General features: G+C 38.0%; 1 protein-coding gene across 2 annotated transcripts; it reads right to left on the bottom strand.

Annotated features, from left to right (window-relative positions):
- Positions 1–761: 761 nt before the first annotated feature.
- smarcd1 (SWI/SNF related BAF chromatin remodeling complex subunit D1) lies at positions 762–18,235 on the bottom strand. 2 transcript variants are annotated; one of them, XM_023406342.2, is made up of 13 exons: positions 18,012–18,235; positions 13,611–13,789; positions 13,353–13,395; positions 12,063–12,185; positions 11,421–11,543; positions 10,848–10,964; positions 10,239–10,340; positions 9,929–10,090; positions 8,405–8,502; positions 7,450–7,585; positions 5,344–5,466; positions 3,184–3,285; positions 762–2,316 (listed from the first exon to the last, which is right to left on the bottom strand). In XM_023406342.2, exons 1-13 carry the CDS (start codon positions 18,195–18,197, stop codon positions 2,263–2,265), a joined length of 1,548 nt encoding a protein of 515 aa, XP_023262110.1. In that variant the 5' UTR covers positions 18,198–18,235; the 3' UTR covers positions 762–2,262. The 2 variants fall into 2 exon arrangements, with proteins under 2 accessions (XP_023262110.1, XP_087030152.1); XM_087174026.1 differs by lacking the exon at positions 18,012–18,235 and adding an exon at positions 17,187–17,231.
- Between the last annotated feature and the right edge of the window lie 2,761 nt (positions 18,236–20,996).

Raw genomic sequence — 20,996 nt, 5'->3', positions numbered from 1 at the left:
TCAAACTTTTTGGGCTCGAGACCCCTAGAGTCTAGTTGGGGTCCATTTGTAATGTTTGAAATGTTAATGTCACAATATGCTGTATATATTATAACTGTGATATTTAAGAAGTATTCATATCGTGTTAATGATACACAGATGATAATATGGCGATGGCAGCTTAATGAATCTTTTGTGTATCAGTTCATCTGGTTGCCTTTTCACTATCTATCATGTGTAATTGTTCTTTTTGTGCACTTGTGTAGTTATGGTTACAAACTCTCTCTCCACCTCCCTAGACTTGTATGAAGAGTCGAATTAATTTGCCAAATAATAGATATAAGACGTAATAAATCAGAGGAGACATTTTTACAAAAAAATATAAAAAAATCACTTTCATAGTTCTAGTCGATTTTTACTGATAATACATTTGTACTTTTACTCCAGTAGGACTTGGAATGACTTTTACTTAAGTGAAGGATCTGAGTACCTCCACCGCTAGTGAATTTTATGCTTGTAAATTAATGAGTTAGGTGGGCTTTGAACTGATGGTTGGTCCAAAAAAGACATTTGAAGAAGAAATTTTTCTATGAGCATGTTTAACTATTTAGTAACACTTTCTGGACCAAAACAAATAATCAATGGAGAAAATAATTGACAGATAAATCAATGATATTAATTATTGATTGCAGCCCAATTATAATCTATACAGGATTATCATTTTTTCATTATTCACAGATTTACCAAAAGCAGTGGCAGACAGAGAACCTCCCAAATACAAGTACATTTTACATATCCTTTATTATAACATAATAAGAACATACAGAAAAATAGGTTTGGTCCATGAAAAAGTCTGCAGATTCAAATAATACTGCAGCCCCAACCCTCCCCAGTGTTGTGATTTACACCCCAAAGGTTCCCACAACTTGTTTCAAATCATGTACCTGCCCAAACCCACATTAGTGTATTCTTGGAATTTGTTAATGAAATGCACACGCAACGGTTTCAGCCAGGACCCTCATCTTCATCTTCAACAGGGAAACCATTAAACCCATGAGGTGTCAGGTCTTCAGCCAGCGTACAAAGAAGCTACGACTCTTCACACCTGCTTACCCACACGTGACACCGAGCTTGTTCAAGCGTTTATGGCTTCTCTGCACATAGTTAAAATACACAAAACTAAAAGCAGAAGATTTGACTCTTCCCAGTCTGCAGGCAACATGAATGCTGTGTGCATTTTGCCCTGCAGAACAGTGGTTCCTCAAACGGGACTGCCGTCTTTACATTGTACAGAGCTAAATCACTGGGCTCTGAGAGTGAGGGCCACTTGATATAAATACTGGTTCAACTATCTGAGCGTAGACAAAGAGTTAAGAAAAAGATCTGCCAGGATAAGAGATACAATATCACTTCACATCCATTTTCAGTTTTTTTCTGCTCAGTATTTACAAAACTATATAGACTAGAGGTACTCATACTAGCTACTTCCTTGATAATCTGTACTAGCTAACAAGACAAGTACTGATATAATACATATTTTTAAAAACAAGTGATCATTGATAATAACAAAAAAAGAAAAACTTCATACTAAATGGCACTCTTACCAAAAAATAACCGCTTTGCCATAGCAATGTATATTCTGACAAGGAACTGTGGCACAAACTGTCAAAACAAAACAATGAGCAATGTGCAGCCAAGTAGCCTGATTGATTACAAACACAATCACAATCAATATCTAACTGAATGGGCAAGCATCTGGGAACTGGGTCAGGAGTGTGAAATGTAAATTTACTTTCCAAAAAGGGGAAAAAAGCTCTGTGGCAGAATCAACACATTCTAGCCGTTTTAAGATATTTTTAGCTTCAGGGGCAAAATACATTAAAAGTTGCCAGGTAAAATCTGCCCTCTGTTTTTCATTTGTGTACAGTCTGTTCTTTTGTGTGCATACAATGTCAAAAGGAAAAGGAATGCTTCCAGGCAAGGCTTAGACATGCAAGAGAAAATATATTGTGCTCAAGGAGCTGTGGCGTGAGGAAAAAAGAAAACATACAAAAATGTGGAAGTAGCAACCAGACTGCAGTAGCTGCGGGGTGAAGTAAAAAAAAAAAAAAAAAATTAACATCCTATTTAACAGCAAAACCACCTAGTATCTATGTCTTTCTAAGTTTTGTCAGAAGTCAGTTTGAATGTCTCTCTCTCTTTCACACGCACACACACACACAGACACACGTTAGTCGTCTCCAACAGCACGTCTCCTCATCTCCAGCCTGTGGGCAAATTTCTTTAGGTGTTCCTGATGCCGAGCGCCTGCTCCAGCTCCTGTCGCCTCTGCTGGACCTGAAAGACATTTTCATACCAGATTTAATGTCCAGAAAAAAATTACAATGAAAACTGTGAAAGTCGACAATGGGCACAATAACACTAAAGATTAAGAGCCTTTATTAATTAGCACTGGAGCTAAAATGATCAATTGATTAGACTCAGGAAATGAACTGGCAACAAATTTGATAATCAATTTATTATTTTTGTTATTTTATTTTAGCAAAAAAGCCATTTATTCTCTCAAATGTGAGGATTTTCCGCTTCTCTTTGTTATATATGATAGTAAATTGATTAACTTTGGCTTCTGCATTTGTCGCCTTGGGCTCTGGAAATAGTTGGCATTTATCCCTATTATCTGCGATTTTATAGAAAAGAACAAAACAGAGAAAAACATCGGCAGAATTAAATTAATTGATGATAAAAAAAAATTAATGTCACAGCCCCGTGAGATACTGATATAAAATATGTGTAGCTTTGATGATCTGAAAACAGGAAAAACATTAAATTTTTTGACCAATTTTACTGTTTATATGAAGTGAAGTCCAACCAGTCTTTTACTTGGATTTCTTACAGGAAAAAAATTAGCACCAAGAAAAATTCCAATGGACATTTTATTCTTTTGCTATTTTCTTAAGTTTAATTAAAAAAAGTAATGAGAGAATAATCTGCAAATTAATCGAAATAATTATTTTGTAGTTAAAGGGTCTCAAGTGTCTTTATCCTCCTCACTAGAAGCACGGATGATCTTAATGAAGACACAACAATAGATTGTAAAATGTAATAGTTGCTGATAATTTAGTTCAGACCAAAATGGTGCAAGCATGACTAAAATAAAGAGGGGAATAAGCAGGAGGAAGAATAAGCAGAGGAAAAACAGATTACCTTGGAGTAGAAGTAGCGACAGACCGCCTCCTGAGCCCACGGCTGGTAGTAAAACTCAGCCCTTCGCTCTTCTTCTGGGTTTCCTACCACATCTGTCATGGTCTGTTCACAGAAAAAGACATTATTAAACAAACGCTACATCTTAACTTGTCCTAGGACTGATAAATTAAAGAAAGAAAAAACCCTGGAAGGAGGATAAACATCATCTATTGAAGCGACTCATCAAACACAGACCGCAGCTATGATGAATATACTGTCACAAGAGCACCTTTTTTTTCTGAAAAGCTGTTGCAGTGGGAGCCGCCAGCACTGGACTGAATTCATTCAATTTCACAGGGATTCGGCTGAACAAATACTGCAGGTGGGTGACAACTGGTCAGCATTTAATCGGCTCACTCAGCACGCAGAGGGGAGGCCGCCATGCTTCCAGTCAGACATATTATTAAATGTTTCACGCTCTATTTTGACTCTGCCCTCTTGTCTTACACCTGAGTTGGCAGCATTAGTCTTGTGTTTGGAGGGGGGAGCTTGTGTGGACAGTGTCCACGTAGTTACGTAACTAAGTTTTGTCTTGCCACAGTTGAACCTGGGGTTTAAATCCATGTCACTGTGACACAGCAAACAACAGCAGGACCAAATACCCTCCAACATGAAAGCAGGGCATTTTCTGAACTTGAAAATTACTCAGGCTTAGAAATGTCAAAGCATATATTTAAAATTTTTCCGATTTGCCGGATTCTTGACATTTGAGAAGAGACGTTAAAGCATTTCAAGTGAGAATAGTTTAAAGGACAACATTTCATCTCTTGGTGATAATGACTGTTTTCCAGGTGTGAATTTAGAAGTGCAAGAGTTTCTTTTTCTTGTAGCCACTTTCTCCAAATTACCTCAACTTATTTTGCTTCTGTTGGTGATATCCCACATTCCTTAATGGCACATAATAATCCAAACATATACATAAGTGCTTGTAGTGTTGCATTCAAATGGGTTTACAGGTTGTCAAGTCAATTTTATCTATATAGTGCAAATCACAAAATTTGTTTGAAAGTCAATCTAACATCCCCTACCATTACATTTGAATTTGGATGCGGAAAAAAAAAAAACAGACACGGAAAAACAGATGAAACCTCTGAGTACTAACACAGGAGTGATTGGTCTTTCAGAAAAATGTAACACGTTATGTAGGGAATGAAAAGAAATAATACTGAAATTGTTGTCTTCCATATATTAATGTCATGTGCTTGTGGTTCTTTGGTTTATGCTTTTTCTTGTATATATCATTTGTTTTTATAAACACTCAAAATTGTTACTGATGTCTTCTTATCAATGCACCTTAACTACAAATATGAGAAACATATTATTTACAAAAGCAAAAGTGTGTCCCCTGGTCATAGCTCAGTTATAAAATCACCGCTGAGTGTCTCTCTTGCCAGGTTGCTGACAGCTGAACACTCAGTCACACTGGACTGGAACAGAAGAGGTGGGACTAGGGTGAGAAATTGTTTAGCCAACTTCAATGATGGTCAGCACTGTAGCTGATAGCAGCCGACAGACACAACAAACAAACAAACAAACAAACAAAAAAGAGCACACTGATTCAATCATCAAATCTCAAAGTTTTCTCCTCTAATGACATTACACTACAGGGGAACAGAGTAGGCGGGTAGGTGGAGCGATAACAGTAGTGACAGTAATGGTAAGGGAATTAAGTGTTTCAAGTTGAAAACGATGAGTCAGGCCTCCTACTCAAAACACTAGAAGTCTGCTGTGATGCATTTTGATCCATTGAGGCTACTGTCAGTGGAGAAGCTGGTTATTGCTGCTTCTTCATCTTTCTGATCCATATGGGACTTCTTGCTGAATGACTGTTGAACATTCAGGCAAAACGGCATTCAGGTTTAAAAGTGCTTACTCCTCTGAATGACTGACACCATAGCTGCATCTTTATGCTTTAAAGTTTAGTGAAAGAACTTTTTCATTTCAAAGCAACACAAAAACGTTTAGAGATGTGTTCTGCATTGATAATAGCTGTGATGTGTGTTGCAAGGTGGATTTTTTTGCAAGCAGAAGCGCCATGGTATCTACAGTGATATTAGACCAAAAACAAAAGTGCATCAAGTTCCTCAAGTTCCGGTTTGAGGTCATGACAGGCAGACTGACCTTGAGGTCTCTGCACTGGGACTGCAGCCAGTCGTTGATAAAGCCCTGAGGATCTCTGGCAAAACTCAGCATGAACTCTCTCTGGGTCTTCAGCTGGTTAATGGTCTCAATGGTTTCGTGGATCTGTGGAGAATCAAACATAGAAGGGCTATAAATTTAAAGTTATTAAGTAGGTACTGATAAAATATTAATTGACAGTGATTCATCAACAAGCACATCACACTCAATTACTAAGTTAAGGACAGACTGAAGTTTCCTTTACCCCCTTAAGCCCTAGGCTACTTTTCTCAAAAAAACAGACCCAAAATCAGTAATAATTCAAGTAATACCTCAAGTGTAAAGCCATAATTAATTGGGCTCTATTATGTGATGAACGACATTTTGGAGAAGTTTGAATTACAATTAATCTTCCTGTCCTAATCACCAAGCCAGAGTGACTTCACTCCCACCCAAACTAACTTCTAAATTAGAGTGAATAACAACCTTATAATGAGTCAGTTGGCACTGATGCTATTGAACCTGTTCTGAACTGCAACTCAATCAAGTCTGATGCAGTAGAAATGAAGCACAATAATGCTACATGCATGTTAGTCAGAGTAGTATTAAGCAGTCATTTGGAGAGACGAGTGTGTCAAAATAGCTTTTGTGCCTAATGACAGGTAATCTAGCTGCAAAATCTCCTGATTCTCATTCCTAATGGTCTTCATGCTGTTTGCAAGACATTGAACTATTCCATGCTTTTCATCTTAGAAACATCTTTCTATCTTACCGCCTTATGAAGAGGAAGAAAGATATGCTTATTAATTAAAGGGAAACCTGCTTAAAGAGGTTGTTCCAGATTATCATCACCTGGCAAACTAACGACCCTGTCTAAGATTGATACCAGTTATCATATAAGGTGTGAGAAATAACACAGGCAACAACTTTCATTTAAAAACTAAAAGCTAAATGTTTATTTTTCTGAAATTCTATTGATAAGTCACTTGTATAATTTGAGATGTTGAATAATCATTTTTAGTGAGTAATGCTGTAAAAAGAAGCCTTTTTTTTTTTATTATTATTTTTTTTAATAAAAAGAACACTGTTGAGGGACCCTTTAAAAAGGAACCACTTTGGGAAAAGTCTTTGATATTATATGAACATGCAGCACATGCACCAATTTCCAATAAAAAAAAGAACAGATGCGATAAATCAAACCCTTTCTCCAAAATTACATGTACACACTAAAAAACTATCACTGCAGTAACAAGCATGACAAGGTCAAGTCAGCTGAACATCTGGTTTTTTCACTCATCACAGTGTTCACTTTCTACAAATGCTGAGACAACTAAGACAGGCTCTGCTATAAACTGTTTCTGATATTAAGCCGGCAGGAACAGGGTGTATATCAGCAATTGTCACCAAACCAAAATAAAGTAACCAAATGAATGGCGCCTATAAACTGTAAACACGCTTTCTATATCTATATTGTTAACTTGTCTCAGAACAAAGAGAACACAGGGGGGCGTCTTTTAGGAGAATGGCTCCATGCCTTATCAATGTGATTGCAGACATCCTAGCCAATGTAATGGCTGCTAGCAGGAGGTCAAGAAGACCTGACTGACCTCAAAACTGGTTAGAGAGAATAGAGGCAATAATACACAGGCAACAATTTGAGGGAGCAGATATGTATGAAATTGCCCACAGCAGGTCCCAGAAAATGGGACCAAAAATTGACACTCAATGAACTGGGGTTAGATAAGAAAAAAAAAACAAGCCCCTGCCCCCTCACATTACATTTAAATCGATCGTGCTTAAATGGCCTTAGCAGTTTCAGCAAATGGTAGCTGCCACATGGCAAAGTGACAAGACATTAAAATTCGAAACAACTGCTCATTGATACAAAATAGTAGGAAAATAATTAAGTGCTATCTCAAACTAATTGACAAAATAAATACATAAAAATCTTACTTCCTTTCATTTCGAGTTTATCTTCAGGATGGGGCGATTTGGTTGTATAAGATCAAAACCTCACAAAAAACTGCAGGAAACAGGAAACACAATTCCCCACTGTGTACACACAGTTCTGTCTAAACCTCTCAAAGAACAGCTGGCGGCTGCTCGTACCTTGTTGTCCAGTCCTGCTATTTCCTGCTGACTGGCTGTGGAGAGCAGGAAGGAGTTCATCTGGGTCTTCAATGTGTCGTCCACTTCCACGTCAATGTCATAGCAAGCAGTCTTCTTTTGGTCATTGGGGTCCACACTATTACAGGAGTTAATACAGTTTATACAGTATATTTAGTTTGTGTGTGGTCACATCACATTAGAAGCAACAGGCGATTGACAAATAAGATTGGATTTTAACAGCAAACCACTTCTGATGTTGGGTAAAAAAAAAATCACAGCTCCAACTTTTTCAACATCTTATTTGCCACAAATTAAGACCGAAAAACAAAAAACACAACTAGAGCTCAATCAATCAGCTGGTTAATGGATTCAGAGAACTGGCAACTATTTTGATAGGTGCTTAATTGTGTTTTTCAAGCGAAATGCCAATATTGATTTTGTCATATATGTTGTAATGAGTGTTGACATGATGGTCGGTTGAAAGAAGGAATTTCAAGACATCATCTTGGACTTACAACAGGCAGCATTTTCTGACATTTTATAGACCGAAACTTAATAACTGAAAAATAGCATCAGATGAAAACATCAGATCTGTGTTGAGCAATGAGGAGACTGTAACATTCCTCTAGTTAACACATGGCATAAACATAAATGCTATTTTCCATTATGTTTTCTTCATTGTTGTCCACCTTTTGGGGTTTGACTGGCACTCTTAATCACGTCATCTTGTTGCACCCTCTTCTTTTGCAACAGTTAAATGGGACCCTACTGGAAAATTATTGCTACCAGCTGTTTATCTCAATGCAGTCAGCCTCTAATAATTGCACAACAGTAGTGGAAGGAAACATGTATTAATTCTTTGGTCAGTTCTCTCAGAACTAGTTAAATTTTCTCAACATTTAATTACAAAACTAGCTAGTGTAGGTGCACTGTACACCCAACTACATTATGTTACCTGATCACATGGTTGATGATGATAGGCTCTGGGGGCATCAGGAGTGCATGCAGGCGCTGTGGGATCTCAGAGAACTTCATCCGCTGGGTCTCAAAAATCTGCAAATGAGGACAACCCTCGGTTACTGCAACAAGTGCTATTTAGAGTTTTTGGTCAGATAAAATATGCAGTTTTAAAACATCACCTTGGACACCTTGTGAAACCGTGAGGAGAGTTTTTTACTCTTTGTGGACATTCTACGGACCAACTGAAAATGAAAATCGTTCATTGCAGCCCAATTTCAATTATTGATTCAGTGGAATTGTATTGCAATGATACTGTGACTGTTTTACAATTTTTTTTTTTTTTTTTTTACAAACTTACACAATGAGATACTGAAGTGTGGCAAAAACAGAATTTATTGCACTGAAAATCAAGTTGTACATTTACAATCAGGGATTGGTATTGTTAAGATTTAAATGGCAGTGGTAGTGCTGTGGTACCATTACTATTTACAATATACTGTTTATCGTTTTCTTATATGTACTGTATATTAAATTAACATTCTTCACCCCTCGCATACAAGCTCATAGATGTCTCTCTTCTGGATTGGCAACAGTGAAAATGCATCATAGACGAATGTCTTATTCAGAAACAGCTTTAGTGAGATAAAATGTGCAGGATAACTTTTACATAGCAGTAATAAAAAGGAAATCTATGTTCTTAATTTTTCCTGGCGGATATCAGAACCGATAACTGCAGGACTTATTGATACTACAGTCTTTAATAATTTAGCCCAAGGGCCCATTTAATATTGGGTTTTGGTACCATCCCTATTTACCATTTTGTTATACTGATATGGAAAAGTTCCTAATTAAAATTGATTTCAGCCATATATTGCAGCCTTAGTTGCAGCTAACTCAGTGCAGGTGACCGCCATGCTTTATTGCTTTGTTTTGCAGCTCAGGCTCATTTGTGTAAGATATTTCTGAACAAACTACTTTCTCCTATGCTCCATTTTCCTTTTATTCTCAAAAGGTTTGTTGCTTTATCTCCAGTTTGTTCGAGTGTGTTTTGACTCCCCATTTTTACTGATTGTATTATTGTATTATTACCAAAGCAAGCTTTTAAAATTGCATTCAACATTTTCCTCATCCCAAATCAAAGTAGTTAATTTACAAGAAAGTGTAAACATCCTAGGTATCATAAGCCGTCGAGTGAAATTTATTCCATAACTTTGTAGGAATTCAATATTAACTTCCTACAATACTGTTTATCTTGGCAGAGTAGAGAAGAATGCACCACGAAACCATTCAGTGACCCAGAAGTAGCGAGTCGCCATAAAAGGGTAGAGAAAGAGACTGTGCAACCTCAAGAGCAGGAATTAACCAGAACAACTATGAGACTGCCACTCATCCCAGCTTCATGGGCCAGCTACAGTTTGTGTTCAACAACAGATTAGAAAGAAACCTTTCCTCTCTTCCTCTATCTAAAAGTAACAATGTGAATTCGAGGTGTGTTACGTTACAACAGGACTCCACTCACCTGCTGCAGGTACTTGTCACAGTTGATGAACTCACGCTCATGAGGGTCCTGGAGTTTGTGGGTCTTGACATACTGCCACAGGGCCTGAATTATAACAGGTCTGGTCTGGGTGTGGATACCCAGCATACGAGCCAGCCGAGGGTCCAGTTTGAACTGAGGGGGCTGTTTGGAGAAAGGTAAATTTGCTGTTAGAAGATGACTCCGGATTTCCTCCACTAACCTTTCCTCAAACTAAATGTTCGAAGAACACTTGAAGGCAACATTACCACATGGCCTACTGAGAGGCAGAGTAAAACCCCTGAGCCTTTACCTGGTAGTCGAGCATGAGAAGGACGGTGCAGCGAACACCCACATCACCTGGCCTCTTCACCTGGAAACCATCAGTCTCCTGGGTGGTGGCAGTCCTATGCCACTAGAAGGACATTTTAGTAACAAGTACAATATTTACTGTTCAGTCTATGAACTTAGATTCTTCAATTTCAATTGTCAGTGCATCAATACACAAGTGATTCTTAGCATTAACTGACCATTGAATTAATGTAATCAAAATACACTCGGTGGCCACTTTATTATGTACACCTTTATACAATCCATTACAGCTGTTTTACTATAAAGTCTACTTTTGTGACACCTAAAAACAGATGATATAGCAGTGCTATTGTATTGGCCTGCATTAGATTGTGCAGGGGTGCCTAAAATAGTGGCCACTGAATGAAAGTTGTAAAATCAGGTGATCTTATTTTAAATGAGTAACAATGTTGTGTTCTTGTTCAAAATACAAATTAACCATAGTAAAGACGCAATAAACAGAAATTCCACATTTTTTTAAACTCCAAATTAATAATATGATTATAGAAAGGCAAAACACTGGCTATATGTCAGATGCATATATAGAGATACATAAAATAAATGATCTTACTTCCACAAGGTGATTATCTGGACCATACAGGTCCTTGTCCAACTCAATCACCAGGGACTTGAAGAAAGAAGAGAACTTCCTCTTCTGTTTGGTGGCTTCATACTTGGACACAGCTGTCTGTAAAGCAAATATTGTTGTTTGTTGGAATTCAAAGTGCAAGCAAGTTTGTTTCAATTATCTATTCTGCTCCCTCCAGGGAAGTAAATGTTGTGATCCAAATCTCAATAAATACATATAAGGGAAGTAACAAGAATGATTTTGGCGAGGGGAAAAAGGTTAAAATAGCCTAATATTGAAATACACAAAGCATCCAGCAAACAAAGTGTAATAAGAAGCAACAGATCTTTGGTTAAATACTGCTATTAAGCCATTACAAGGAACAGGGGGAAGGTAGCGCCACTGACAAAAGACTAATAGCTAATAGACAAAATCTTAATGTAAAAACTCTTGAGACTACAAGAAGCATAACTACAAAAATGGTTGCTTTGGATTAGACTGCCACAAATAAATATATATAGGAAAACAGTCAATCTAAAAATAAAACAAATATATATAGTACTCCTATTAATTTACATCTTCCAGCAGACGCCCTTCAACACGCAGCTCCCATGATGCAACTGTTCCTTCTCCATCCTCAGCATCTGGCTTTGCAGGGTTGAAGGTGTTGGATATGAAGATCCGAAGCTTTCTCTTTTGCTAGAAACAATTAGTCAAAAAACACACATTTTAAATTCATGTGCTATCAATCACTCAACACTGAATTGATATCTAAATCAATAATCAACTAGTATTTTTTTTAAACTACTGCTCCATGCTTCTGTGTAGTTCAGTTGCTGGGAGGATATTCAAATATCTGCTAAGCCTGTTCTTTTTCGTCAACATGATGACTTTTTGCTCACCTCTATGTAAACACAGTCTGTAAAATCAACATTTACTTTCTATAAAAATGAAAACATAGTGTCTGTATCTTGTTTCAAAAATCCGTGAGTTGAAGCCTTAAAACCAATCCCCCCTTTATAAAGCAGCCTGTGAAATGTATGAACTCATAATCCTGTAGACATTTCGGATTAACAAGCCTTTACAAAATGGCATCACTTTTAAATGACCAGTTATAGGGACCGTGGAAGCCCCCGAGCATCTGAATGACTTTGAAATTAATTTCAGGTTTGAACAGAAGTGAATGAGGGAGCCTGGGAGTGTACAGTTGAACTATACCTTAATGGGCCTCTTGAGGGCCTCCTGAATGTCAAGCCTTTTGCGCATGATGGTCTGGTCCAGCTTCCTCTCAAAAGCCAGCAGATCCATGTAAGCCTGAGACTCTGGGACCAGTTCCCTGATCTGAAACAGAAGAGAACATACTGGTAACCACTGGTGCAACATTAAACAAGCACACACCCCAAAGAAGTCACTGTCAGCTGTCAACTTTGTCTTCATATACCAATTCTTACTAAACATCATGGCAGCATTTTTGTCTACTTGCTCCCTCTCAAAGAGGAACCGTACATAGCTTAAAAATCTGTAGGGACCAAAGTATGTTGGCAAGCAGGTGTAATTGCTCCAACATCTGTATGTACCTTTCGATGCTTACCCAGCAGCTTCTGTTTTCAATGAATACTAAGAATCACAGGAATGAAAAGGTCAGAATGGCTGCAAGTAGAATTAGGTTCTCATTCAGTAATGGGTACATTTAAAAAAGTTTTGATTAAAAAACACTGTACAGGAAAACAAATACATTAAAAAACTAAATTATAATCAATATAAACAAAAGATTATTATAATAAACTGTCAGGGTAAAGGGCCTGTCAATATGATGTTTAAGATTCACAAAGTAAATTTAAAAAAAAATATTGAATAGAATGTAATATGATACCTGTTTCACAGTCTTATCAATAAAAACTGGTAGGGACAATACAGCAAATTATTCCTCAAATTCTATGTGAAAAGAATGTTAATTTATTCACATTTGTATCACGATCACATCCTAATAATATAATTAATTAATCACTGAACATACGGTGGACCTGGATAAGCACCAGAAAATGGATGGATGAATCAATGAATGGATGGATGGATTAATCAATTAAAAAATACCTAATTAACTTAAGGTCAGTGGTCTGAAGTACGCTTAAGGATGTTTTAATATCTTTTATGGCCTGTTTTGAGGAAACCTAAATCAATGCTTGACTTTTCAAGACCTGCAGATACCCTGTGGTTAGAGAAAATACAAGGAAATAAACCTGAAGCTTTTTCTGGTCCTGTTTGTCAGATTTTCAAAAATCTTTCATCATGGACACTACCACTCGGCTCGCATGAAACTGACGAAAATGTCGAGTGCATGCACCCCTAATCCTAGGGCTTTAAACACGGCTCTTTAAAGACCAGCTCGGCTTTTTTTCCCAGAGATACCTGAATTAAAATTCAAATTGATTTACAGATGTAATCTCTCCAAAACACTCAAGGCTGGAATGAATGGATTTCCATTCACTGCCGTTGATAAATACTCACCCTCTGAGGTAGAATTTTATCAGCCATCTTCTTCTTCTTTGTACTGTAAAAATAAATAAGCAAAATAAGATAAGTTTGAGATTAGTCAGAGCAGCTCTGTGCGTCATCACAAGAAGACAAAGAAGCCAGTTAAACTCCTCAGTCTAAGATTACACTCTGCAGTGCCTCGATGACACACATACAAAAAACACCTGAAGAATAATACTGCATTAACATAATCACAACACTTTCCTTTGCTGATCTAGAGGGGGTACTTACTGCTGGTTGCGGTTCTGCTGCTGCTGAACCTGCTGAATCTGTTGGGGGGCCGGCCTCTTACGAGACGGGTCCATCACACCAGGCATCCCGGGGCGAGACACAGGACTGCTGCCGTATCCGGGGGGGCCCATGGCTGGTCCCTGTGGGGTCATACGGCTGGATGGAGGCATGCCAGGTCTCTGCACACAGAAGAGGGAAAAAAATACTAGTTACAGGATAAAGACTTTCTGGGCATTAGTTTTCTATTTCACAAGTCATTTCACAGCCATTGAATCTTTACCACAGAGAAATCTGAACACCTGCTTTAAGGCTTTGCCGATGAGAAATAGGATTCCTTTGTGTTTGCTATTTTCATCCCCCAAATTTGTTCAGACTGCACGAATCTGATCTGTGCAGGGCTATAACTTGTGGTTATAGGAACTAGTTGACTGCAGCCCTAAAAATGTACATAATTTGTTAATGCATATTGTGCATATCCAACTATGTATCGGTCTTCCAACCAAAATGTAGAAGGTCACAAGGACATTCCTTATGAGCTTCCCATTGTAACATGGCTAATTGAGCTAGAGGTAATTTCACAGGTACTCTCTGGTGGTAGCTGGAAATATTGCACCGCCTCAGCACCCCCACATTATGTTTTTTACAGCTAAAAGGACAAATCTAAGGTGAAGGATTGTGTTTCAATTAACGCCTTTATAGAAATAACGTGACTGTACTCCCTGTCGGAGAACATTGTTCAAAAAGAGGAATAAATGTATTGTAGAATCATAAAGATAACAGGGCTACACGTCAGTCAGTGATGTGAAACTCTGCACGTTTAGCATCTGAATCCTAAATTTGTGAAATCTATGGATATCATCATGGATTCTAACAGACACTGGGGGTCAGATAAGCCAATTATGGTTGCAAATGGACAAATTAATTAATTAATGTCTGTATTTCTAATTTAATTTTTGGGTCCATGAGTTGCCGTTCATCTGAAATGCCTGAAATAGTACAAAGCATGTCCACTGTAAAGCAACCTGAATTTTCCAAGGTCAATGAGTGTAATGAAAGCTTTGAAATGGCTTTTGAGGGAAAGAAAAAGCAGATTGTCATCCATTCGCTATAACTTGTATGGATACTGTCTAATGGGATGGTTGTGTTTGCTATGAGACATAGAATTAAATAAATACCAAAAAAATCAATGCTGAAATGTCAATGTAAATATGGCAATAAAACATTAGCAGCACATATATATATATGAGTATTCATTATTCACTAAATAGAACAAATTCTTACATGAAAATCTGAAAGCATAGCTCATAATCAACACCACATAAGAGCTCTTATACTGTTTACAGAACATACAAACACTGCTTTTTATATTTGAGGCATCTGTCTGGTAGTCCTACAACAACATATAGCAACAACTCGCATGCCAACTCCTTCAAATAAGTCAATATAGAACAAACACCACTGTCAACTCACCAAACCATGTGCTAAGAACTCAAACAGGCGACTTCGTGTATCTGACTGCATGAGTACAGGTGAGAACAGCAGATAAATGACAAATCACTGATTGCAGCTTTCCTTCCAGCAGTCACTCCAACAAATGAGAGAGAATTGAAGGTACCCTCTCCGCAACGCCTATGGCGTTGGGTGGAGGAGAGGAAGAGCGACGGACATTGACTTGTCAACAATAAGGGTAAGATGAATATGCTCTGCCTTTTCCACAAAGCGCAGTGTGGGCAGAAAGGGACTGTATGTCGATCATTCGGTGCTTTTTACACTATATATCAGCACAACCTTGATTTACCTGAGAACGACTGGAGTTCTGCAGCTTTCAGAGAATGAAGCCTCTTTGACTATGTTGTGAAAGGCTGCTTGTATGAGTGAAAGCATTCAGGGACGTCAGAGAAAAAAAAGATGTAACATCCTTTCACTGAACTGTGTTACAGGCTGCCAGTAGCTAAGCAGCAAACACTTCAATTCCTGTATATCAATAATGACAAATGATTTATCATTTTTATCATGGTTCTGACAAACCGCATATTAGCTGGAGACAACCAATGATCCAATACAATAGTTTCAGTCCAGTAAAAACACTTGACCACAGATCAGGTTATAAAAACTTATAACCTAATACTACACATGGACAAACCCACTAACTGACTTTGCGTGACATGGTGGAAAAAGAAGCAGCAGCATGTGTCACAGGAAAACAACAGTATCCACTCAGGACTACTTAGCTATTTTAAGCAAAGTGCATCCATAAGCACACAGAGAGTAGACCTGCAACGATTAGTCAGACAACTGACAGAAAGTTAATCAAGCAACCATTGTAATTTAACTCCTCTCCAAATGTTTTGGATTTTCTGTTTTTCTTTGCTTTACATCATTCTAAACCGAATATCTTTGGGTTTTGGGCTAAAAATATGTGAAGAGGCCAGGTAGCTTTCAAGGGAATTGTGACAGACAATTTTCGGAAATTTTCGTAGTCCAAACAATTAACCAAGAAAATAATCTGTAGGTAAATTGATAAGGAAATGGTGTTTGACAAATTTATCTGCTGTGGGGAAAGTTTCTCTGTGCTCTAGTCTGGAGACAAATTATGGTCCAATACGCATCTTACACAAGTGTGATGTGAAAACTTGAAACCTGCAGTGCACGTGAAATGTGTGAAAATGTTAAGTAGGAGACATCTTGTGTCCAGCAGTTAAATGTTTGAAATGACCAATATTTGCATATTGAAAAATTCTGTACATTTTAACTAGATGATTAAACTTTTCTGTGGGAAAAAATATCCGACACAAATTATTATTACAAGCAGGGTATTTTTTATATGTGTTAAAAAATGACTGTCCCTGAACATCTCAGAGACATCAGTACGATTTTATGTGCAGGGTAATGCAACTCAAAAATAACTGCAATATTAGATACTTTAAATGTATATGCAAGAGGGCTCCATCATGTTACAACTCCAGAAAGCAAGATCCACAGGTGCTGTCAATTCCTAATCACTGAGACAGACCGCCATCATATCCATATCATATCTGTCCTTTTACTACATATTTTAACACCTAGAATATCTCCTTTCACATATTTCATATTAAATAAAGGTAGTAACTGCGTTACACAAGTAAAACATTGGCTTGCATAATTTCAAATGAACTAACATTGTACTTGTTGAGCACATTCTGCAGTGTATTTTGGACTAACTGAAATCTATTATCTTTACAGACAATTGCATTACGTAATCTTAAGTCCCTGATATAACAGCTAATAGGCCTGCAACAAACAATTCCGTGTATTATCTATTAATCTGCCAATTATTATTTTGATTGATTTATGAAACATTTTGTATATAAAATTAGTTTTTAGTGAAAAATGTTTGTTATCATTTCCCTCGGACCTAATTATTGTTGTGTCTGTCTGGCAGTCCCAAGATATTCACTTGACTGTCATTTCTGTCAAAGAAAAGCATCAAATCCTCAGATTTCAAGCAGCTGGAAACGGCAAGTTGTTGACTCTTTCGCATTACGAAATGACTAAAATCCAGTTATTTCTTAGAGGATCGACAAATTGATTACTCACTGCATCTCTTGCCAATAAATTTTGGATCATTTAATCGACTTGAAAACAGCTGCAGCACCTGTTTTGTTCAGCGAAAGCTTCAAACTCCCCAAACAAAATGTAAAACTTTCTGTGGAGTAACCACAGGCCCAGTTGTTTTGTTGTGCAATACCTTTGCCAACCAGGTGACTGCAGGGTTACCAAATGCAGGGAATGATGCCTCTGCGAGCTGGGAAACACCAACTGGTGACCAACAAACCTATCTATTACACATAGTATATAGTGCATGGTCCTAGTTTGAGCTTCTCCTATGATCACTACGCAAACCTTTGAGAATTTGCATTGATTCAAACTGCAGCCTGTTCATTCACAAGTAGACAATGCATGTTACTTGACTTTGCAGCTTTAAAACTTTTTAGTTCAACAAAAGCTTAACCTGTCTAAAGAAAAACTAGTATTTTTAAAGGCTTGCCTTTTCACGCGTTTGGTAAACGACTCGAATCCCTTATAGTGTGTTTTCAGCGAGAACACTGGCCGGCACTAACAGTTAGCGACGTTAGCAGGCTAAGCTAATTGGCTACCGTGACTAACTAGCTATTCTTACTGTTAGCGGGCGGGAGGGTTAGCGAATTCAAACAACGAACAAACTCTCATAGTCGGTCAAAGTGACTGATTAAAACGTTTCTCACTGGTAACTACTTTTCAGTCGGGCTGCAGTTAGTCCGAGCTGGGGCCCGCACTGGTGGCGGTGGTTAACGTTAGCCACCAGTGACAAAGCAACGGTAAGAGGCTTTGTTCTAGCGGACAGGCTAACGCGTCAGAAGCCAAGATGGAGCGATATCTCACCGGGTACCCAGGCCCGGGCATCGGGGAGCGGTACATGTGGTTCTGCGCGGCCGACGACGGTCCCATCCGTCCAGAGGGAGTCCCGGGCCCCATGCCTGGTCCTGCGCCCGGTACTGGTGGTCCAGGTCCCATCGCTCCGCCACCACCACCCGTCGGTGCTGTCTGAAAGCCCCCTCTAGCCGCCATCTCCTCTCTGAATGTCGCCGCCGGTGGAGGCACGGAGCTACCGCGAGAGCGAGAACGGAGTTTCGGGTGGTGGAGTCGAAGCCTCTGCGACCTCCGCTGGATGATTGTGGTATTGCACTGGGGCTGGCGGTAGTGATCTCTATAATGATGAACTGGTCCTGGATTATTGGATATATTATATCTTGAAATGTCATAAAACAAAGTAGTGGAGGACGTACTCAGATGTTTTATAGCAATAACACACTGCAAAAAAAATACTGTTACATGTAAAATTTTTACTTGAGGAAAAGTAAAAAAGTATTGCTATCAAAACCAACTTACTAAGACTAATTGAAAATAGAAAATTCCTTAAAAATGAAACTTCAAACTATTCAGTTACATAGCCCGTCAGGTTCTTACAACTGTTTTCAAAATCTGATTGCATTATTTTGATTTTGCTTACTACTCAACTCTGATGTCAAATTGTTTTATACAGTATATAAAGAGCAAAATTAGTTAAAAGGTTTGCTTCTGCACACATAACTTAACTTAAAGTTAATTTTCTTTTGAAATATGACAGACTGAAAACCAGTCTGTTTGCAGGGATGTCTGGATGTGCAGCAAACTCAAACCAAACAAGCCTGTCTGGGTTTGTCAGAGGAGTATCAAGGATTACTTCCTTTTATTGGTAATGTCACACAGGTCACTTGTCTGTCTGACACTGCAAACTGGATTAAAACCAAACCAAATAGCAACTGGAGTTTTTGCAGAGAAACGTGTGGAAGAATGTATACCTTACATAGGATATACTAGAAAAACTGTGCAAAGGTTTTAGGCACTAAAAATAAAGTCAAGGGGCTCTCAAAAGTAATGCCATGGATTGTTATTTATCAGTTACTTACAAAGGGTTGTAAACAGAAAAAAAAACTAAATCAAATCAATATTGACTGCAACCGCCCTTTGCCTTTAAAACAGCACAAATTCCCCTCGGCACATTTGAACCCAGTTTTTCAAGCATCTTGGAGAACTTGCCACAGTTCTTAGCTGTCTCAGTGTCTTCTGACTCTTCATTCGATCCCAGACTGAGCACTGGGGGTCAGACTGTTTGTTGCAGGACTCCTTGTTCTTCTTATCACTGCAAATAGTGACTCTAGCTGCATATTTGTCGTTGTTGTCTCATGCTGCAGAATGAATTTGGGACTCATCAGATGCCTCCCTGCTGGTACTGGCTGATAAGATAAGAATCTAAACAACTAATGCCTAAAACCTTTGCACTGAACCATGTATGGGCTATAATGAAATTAAGGAGTTTTTTTAAGTTAATTTTAACCCATGCAATGTATATAATTAGATTAATGAAAATAAATGAAGGATAATTAAAATTACACAAATTAATTAAATAAGTTATTAACCATTTTTGAACAGGTTTTATTGTATTTTTAGTTTCCCATTGGCTTACTTGAATGCAAGTCCCCTGGTCTTCTGCTGAATGTGCACACATGGAATGAGTTATCACATAAATCATTACATTACATTTTGGTAAATTCAAATCAAAATAATTTCATCACAGCAAGGGTTCATAAACCAGTAAATTATCCCCTGCGTCGTTAATTTGCACCCCCATGACAGAATGGTTTTTTGAAGTGAAACAGTTTTACATGACCTTCTTTGAATCCATATCTTCATTATTATGTTTCATCTGCAGAGAGACAGTGAGATGGGATGTTGAACCTCTGAAGTGGTTTCTGTATTAACAAGTAAACAACAAGTTCAGAGTCGAGCGGCTGCGGCCCTGTAAGCCACAGAATCAAACACTTTCTTGTTTCCAAACGTTGATGTCATTACACTTCCCTCCAATTAGTATGGAGCTACAACAGTACAAAACATGGCATCCCATCTGTTTGCATAGCCTATTTGTGTTTGATCAGAGTGTGCTTGTGCTTGTGCGAGTGCATAGGAGGGAGGAGGGGGAATAAATTATGTTTTTGGGGACAAGGTTCAGTAAAATCCTCATTTATAGGGCTCAAGAGTATCCGATTTGCTGCATTGTGCTTCAAATCTCCACAGAGGATTTTACATCCCGTTTGTGTATAAGATGACAGCTGATAAGCTTTATCCTTTGTGGGCACTTTGACAGCCTAATATTAAACAAATGAATCAAGGTTCATACTTCAAACAAATAAAAGGGCAAATCAGGTGGACCCAAGTCTGAAATATAATACAGTGTCTTCCAGTACTGAGAAACTCGACTGCACTATAATTATTAATCCTCTTAACGAGCTGAATGTAAAGTGGAGCCCAGAGGAGCCAGGCCACAGCCTGATCTATGACAAAAGCCTGAGCATCCTAATTGCACTGAGAGATCTGACAGGTTAAATTTATACCATTAATGTGACTCATCTGACATGCAGGCAGGAGAGAGAACATGGAGACAAGCTGGAGTGTTAGTTTCAGCCTTAAATATTTATTTCTATAGTATATATCCAACAATATAAAGTAGTCTAATGCACACTAAAAATTACTGCTCTGTTTGGGTCAATATTCGGTTAACTCTGCCCTGAACCCACGGGTGTTTTAACCCAGTGTTTGTGTGTTTCATATTAGTGATCGAAGGAGTATTATTTAAGCAAAATAGTAGAAATACTCTGTTTTCTTTGTATAAATTATGCATTCAAAATTTTACTTAAGCACAAAAAGTAAGCCATCAAAATACATTTTAAGTCTTAAAGGTAAAAGTACTCATCATGCAGAATGGCAAATTTTAGTATTGGATTATAATCACTCATGAATTCATGTGTAAGCTTCACTTAAATGGTGTTA

Source organism: Seriola lalandi, unplaced genomic scaffold, assembly GCF_002814215.2.
Source record: "Seriola lalandi dorsalis isolate HSWRI2012SDOR001 ecotype SW California unplaced genomic scaffold, Sedor1 jcf7180002054304, whole genome shotgun sequence".
In the NCBI taxonomy this organism is placed as follows: Eukaryota; Metazoa; Chordata; class Actinopteri; order Carangiformes; family Carangidae; genus Seriola; species Seriola lalandi.
The sequence above is the reverse complement of the archived record's forward strand: the minus strand, read 5'-3'. Positions and strand labels throughout refer to the sequence as shown.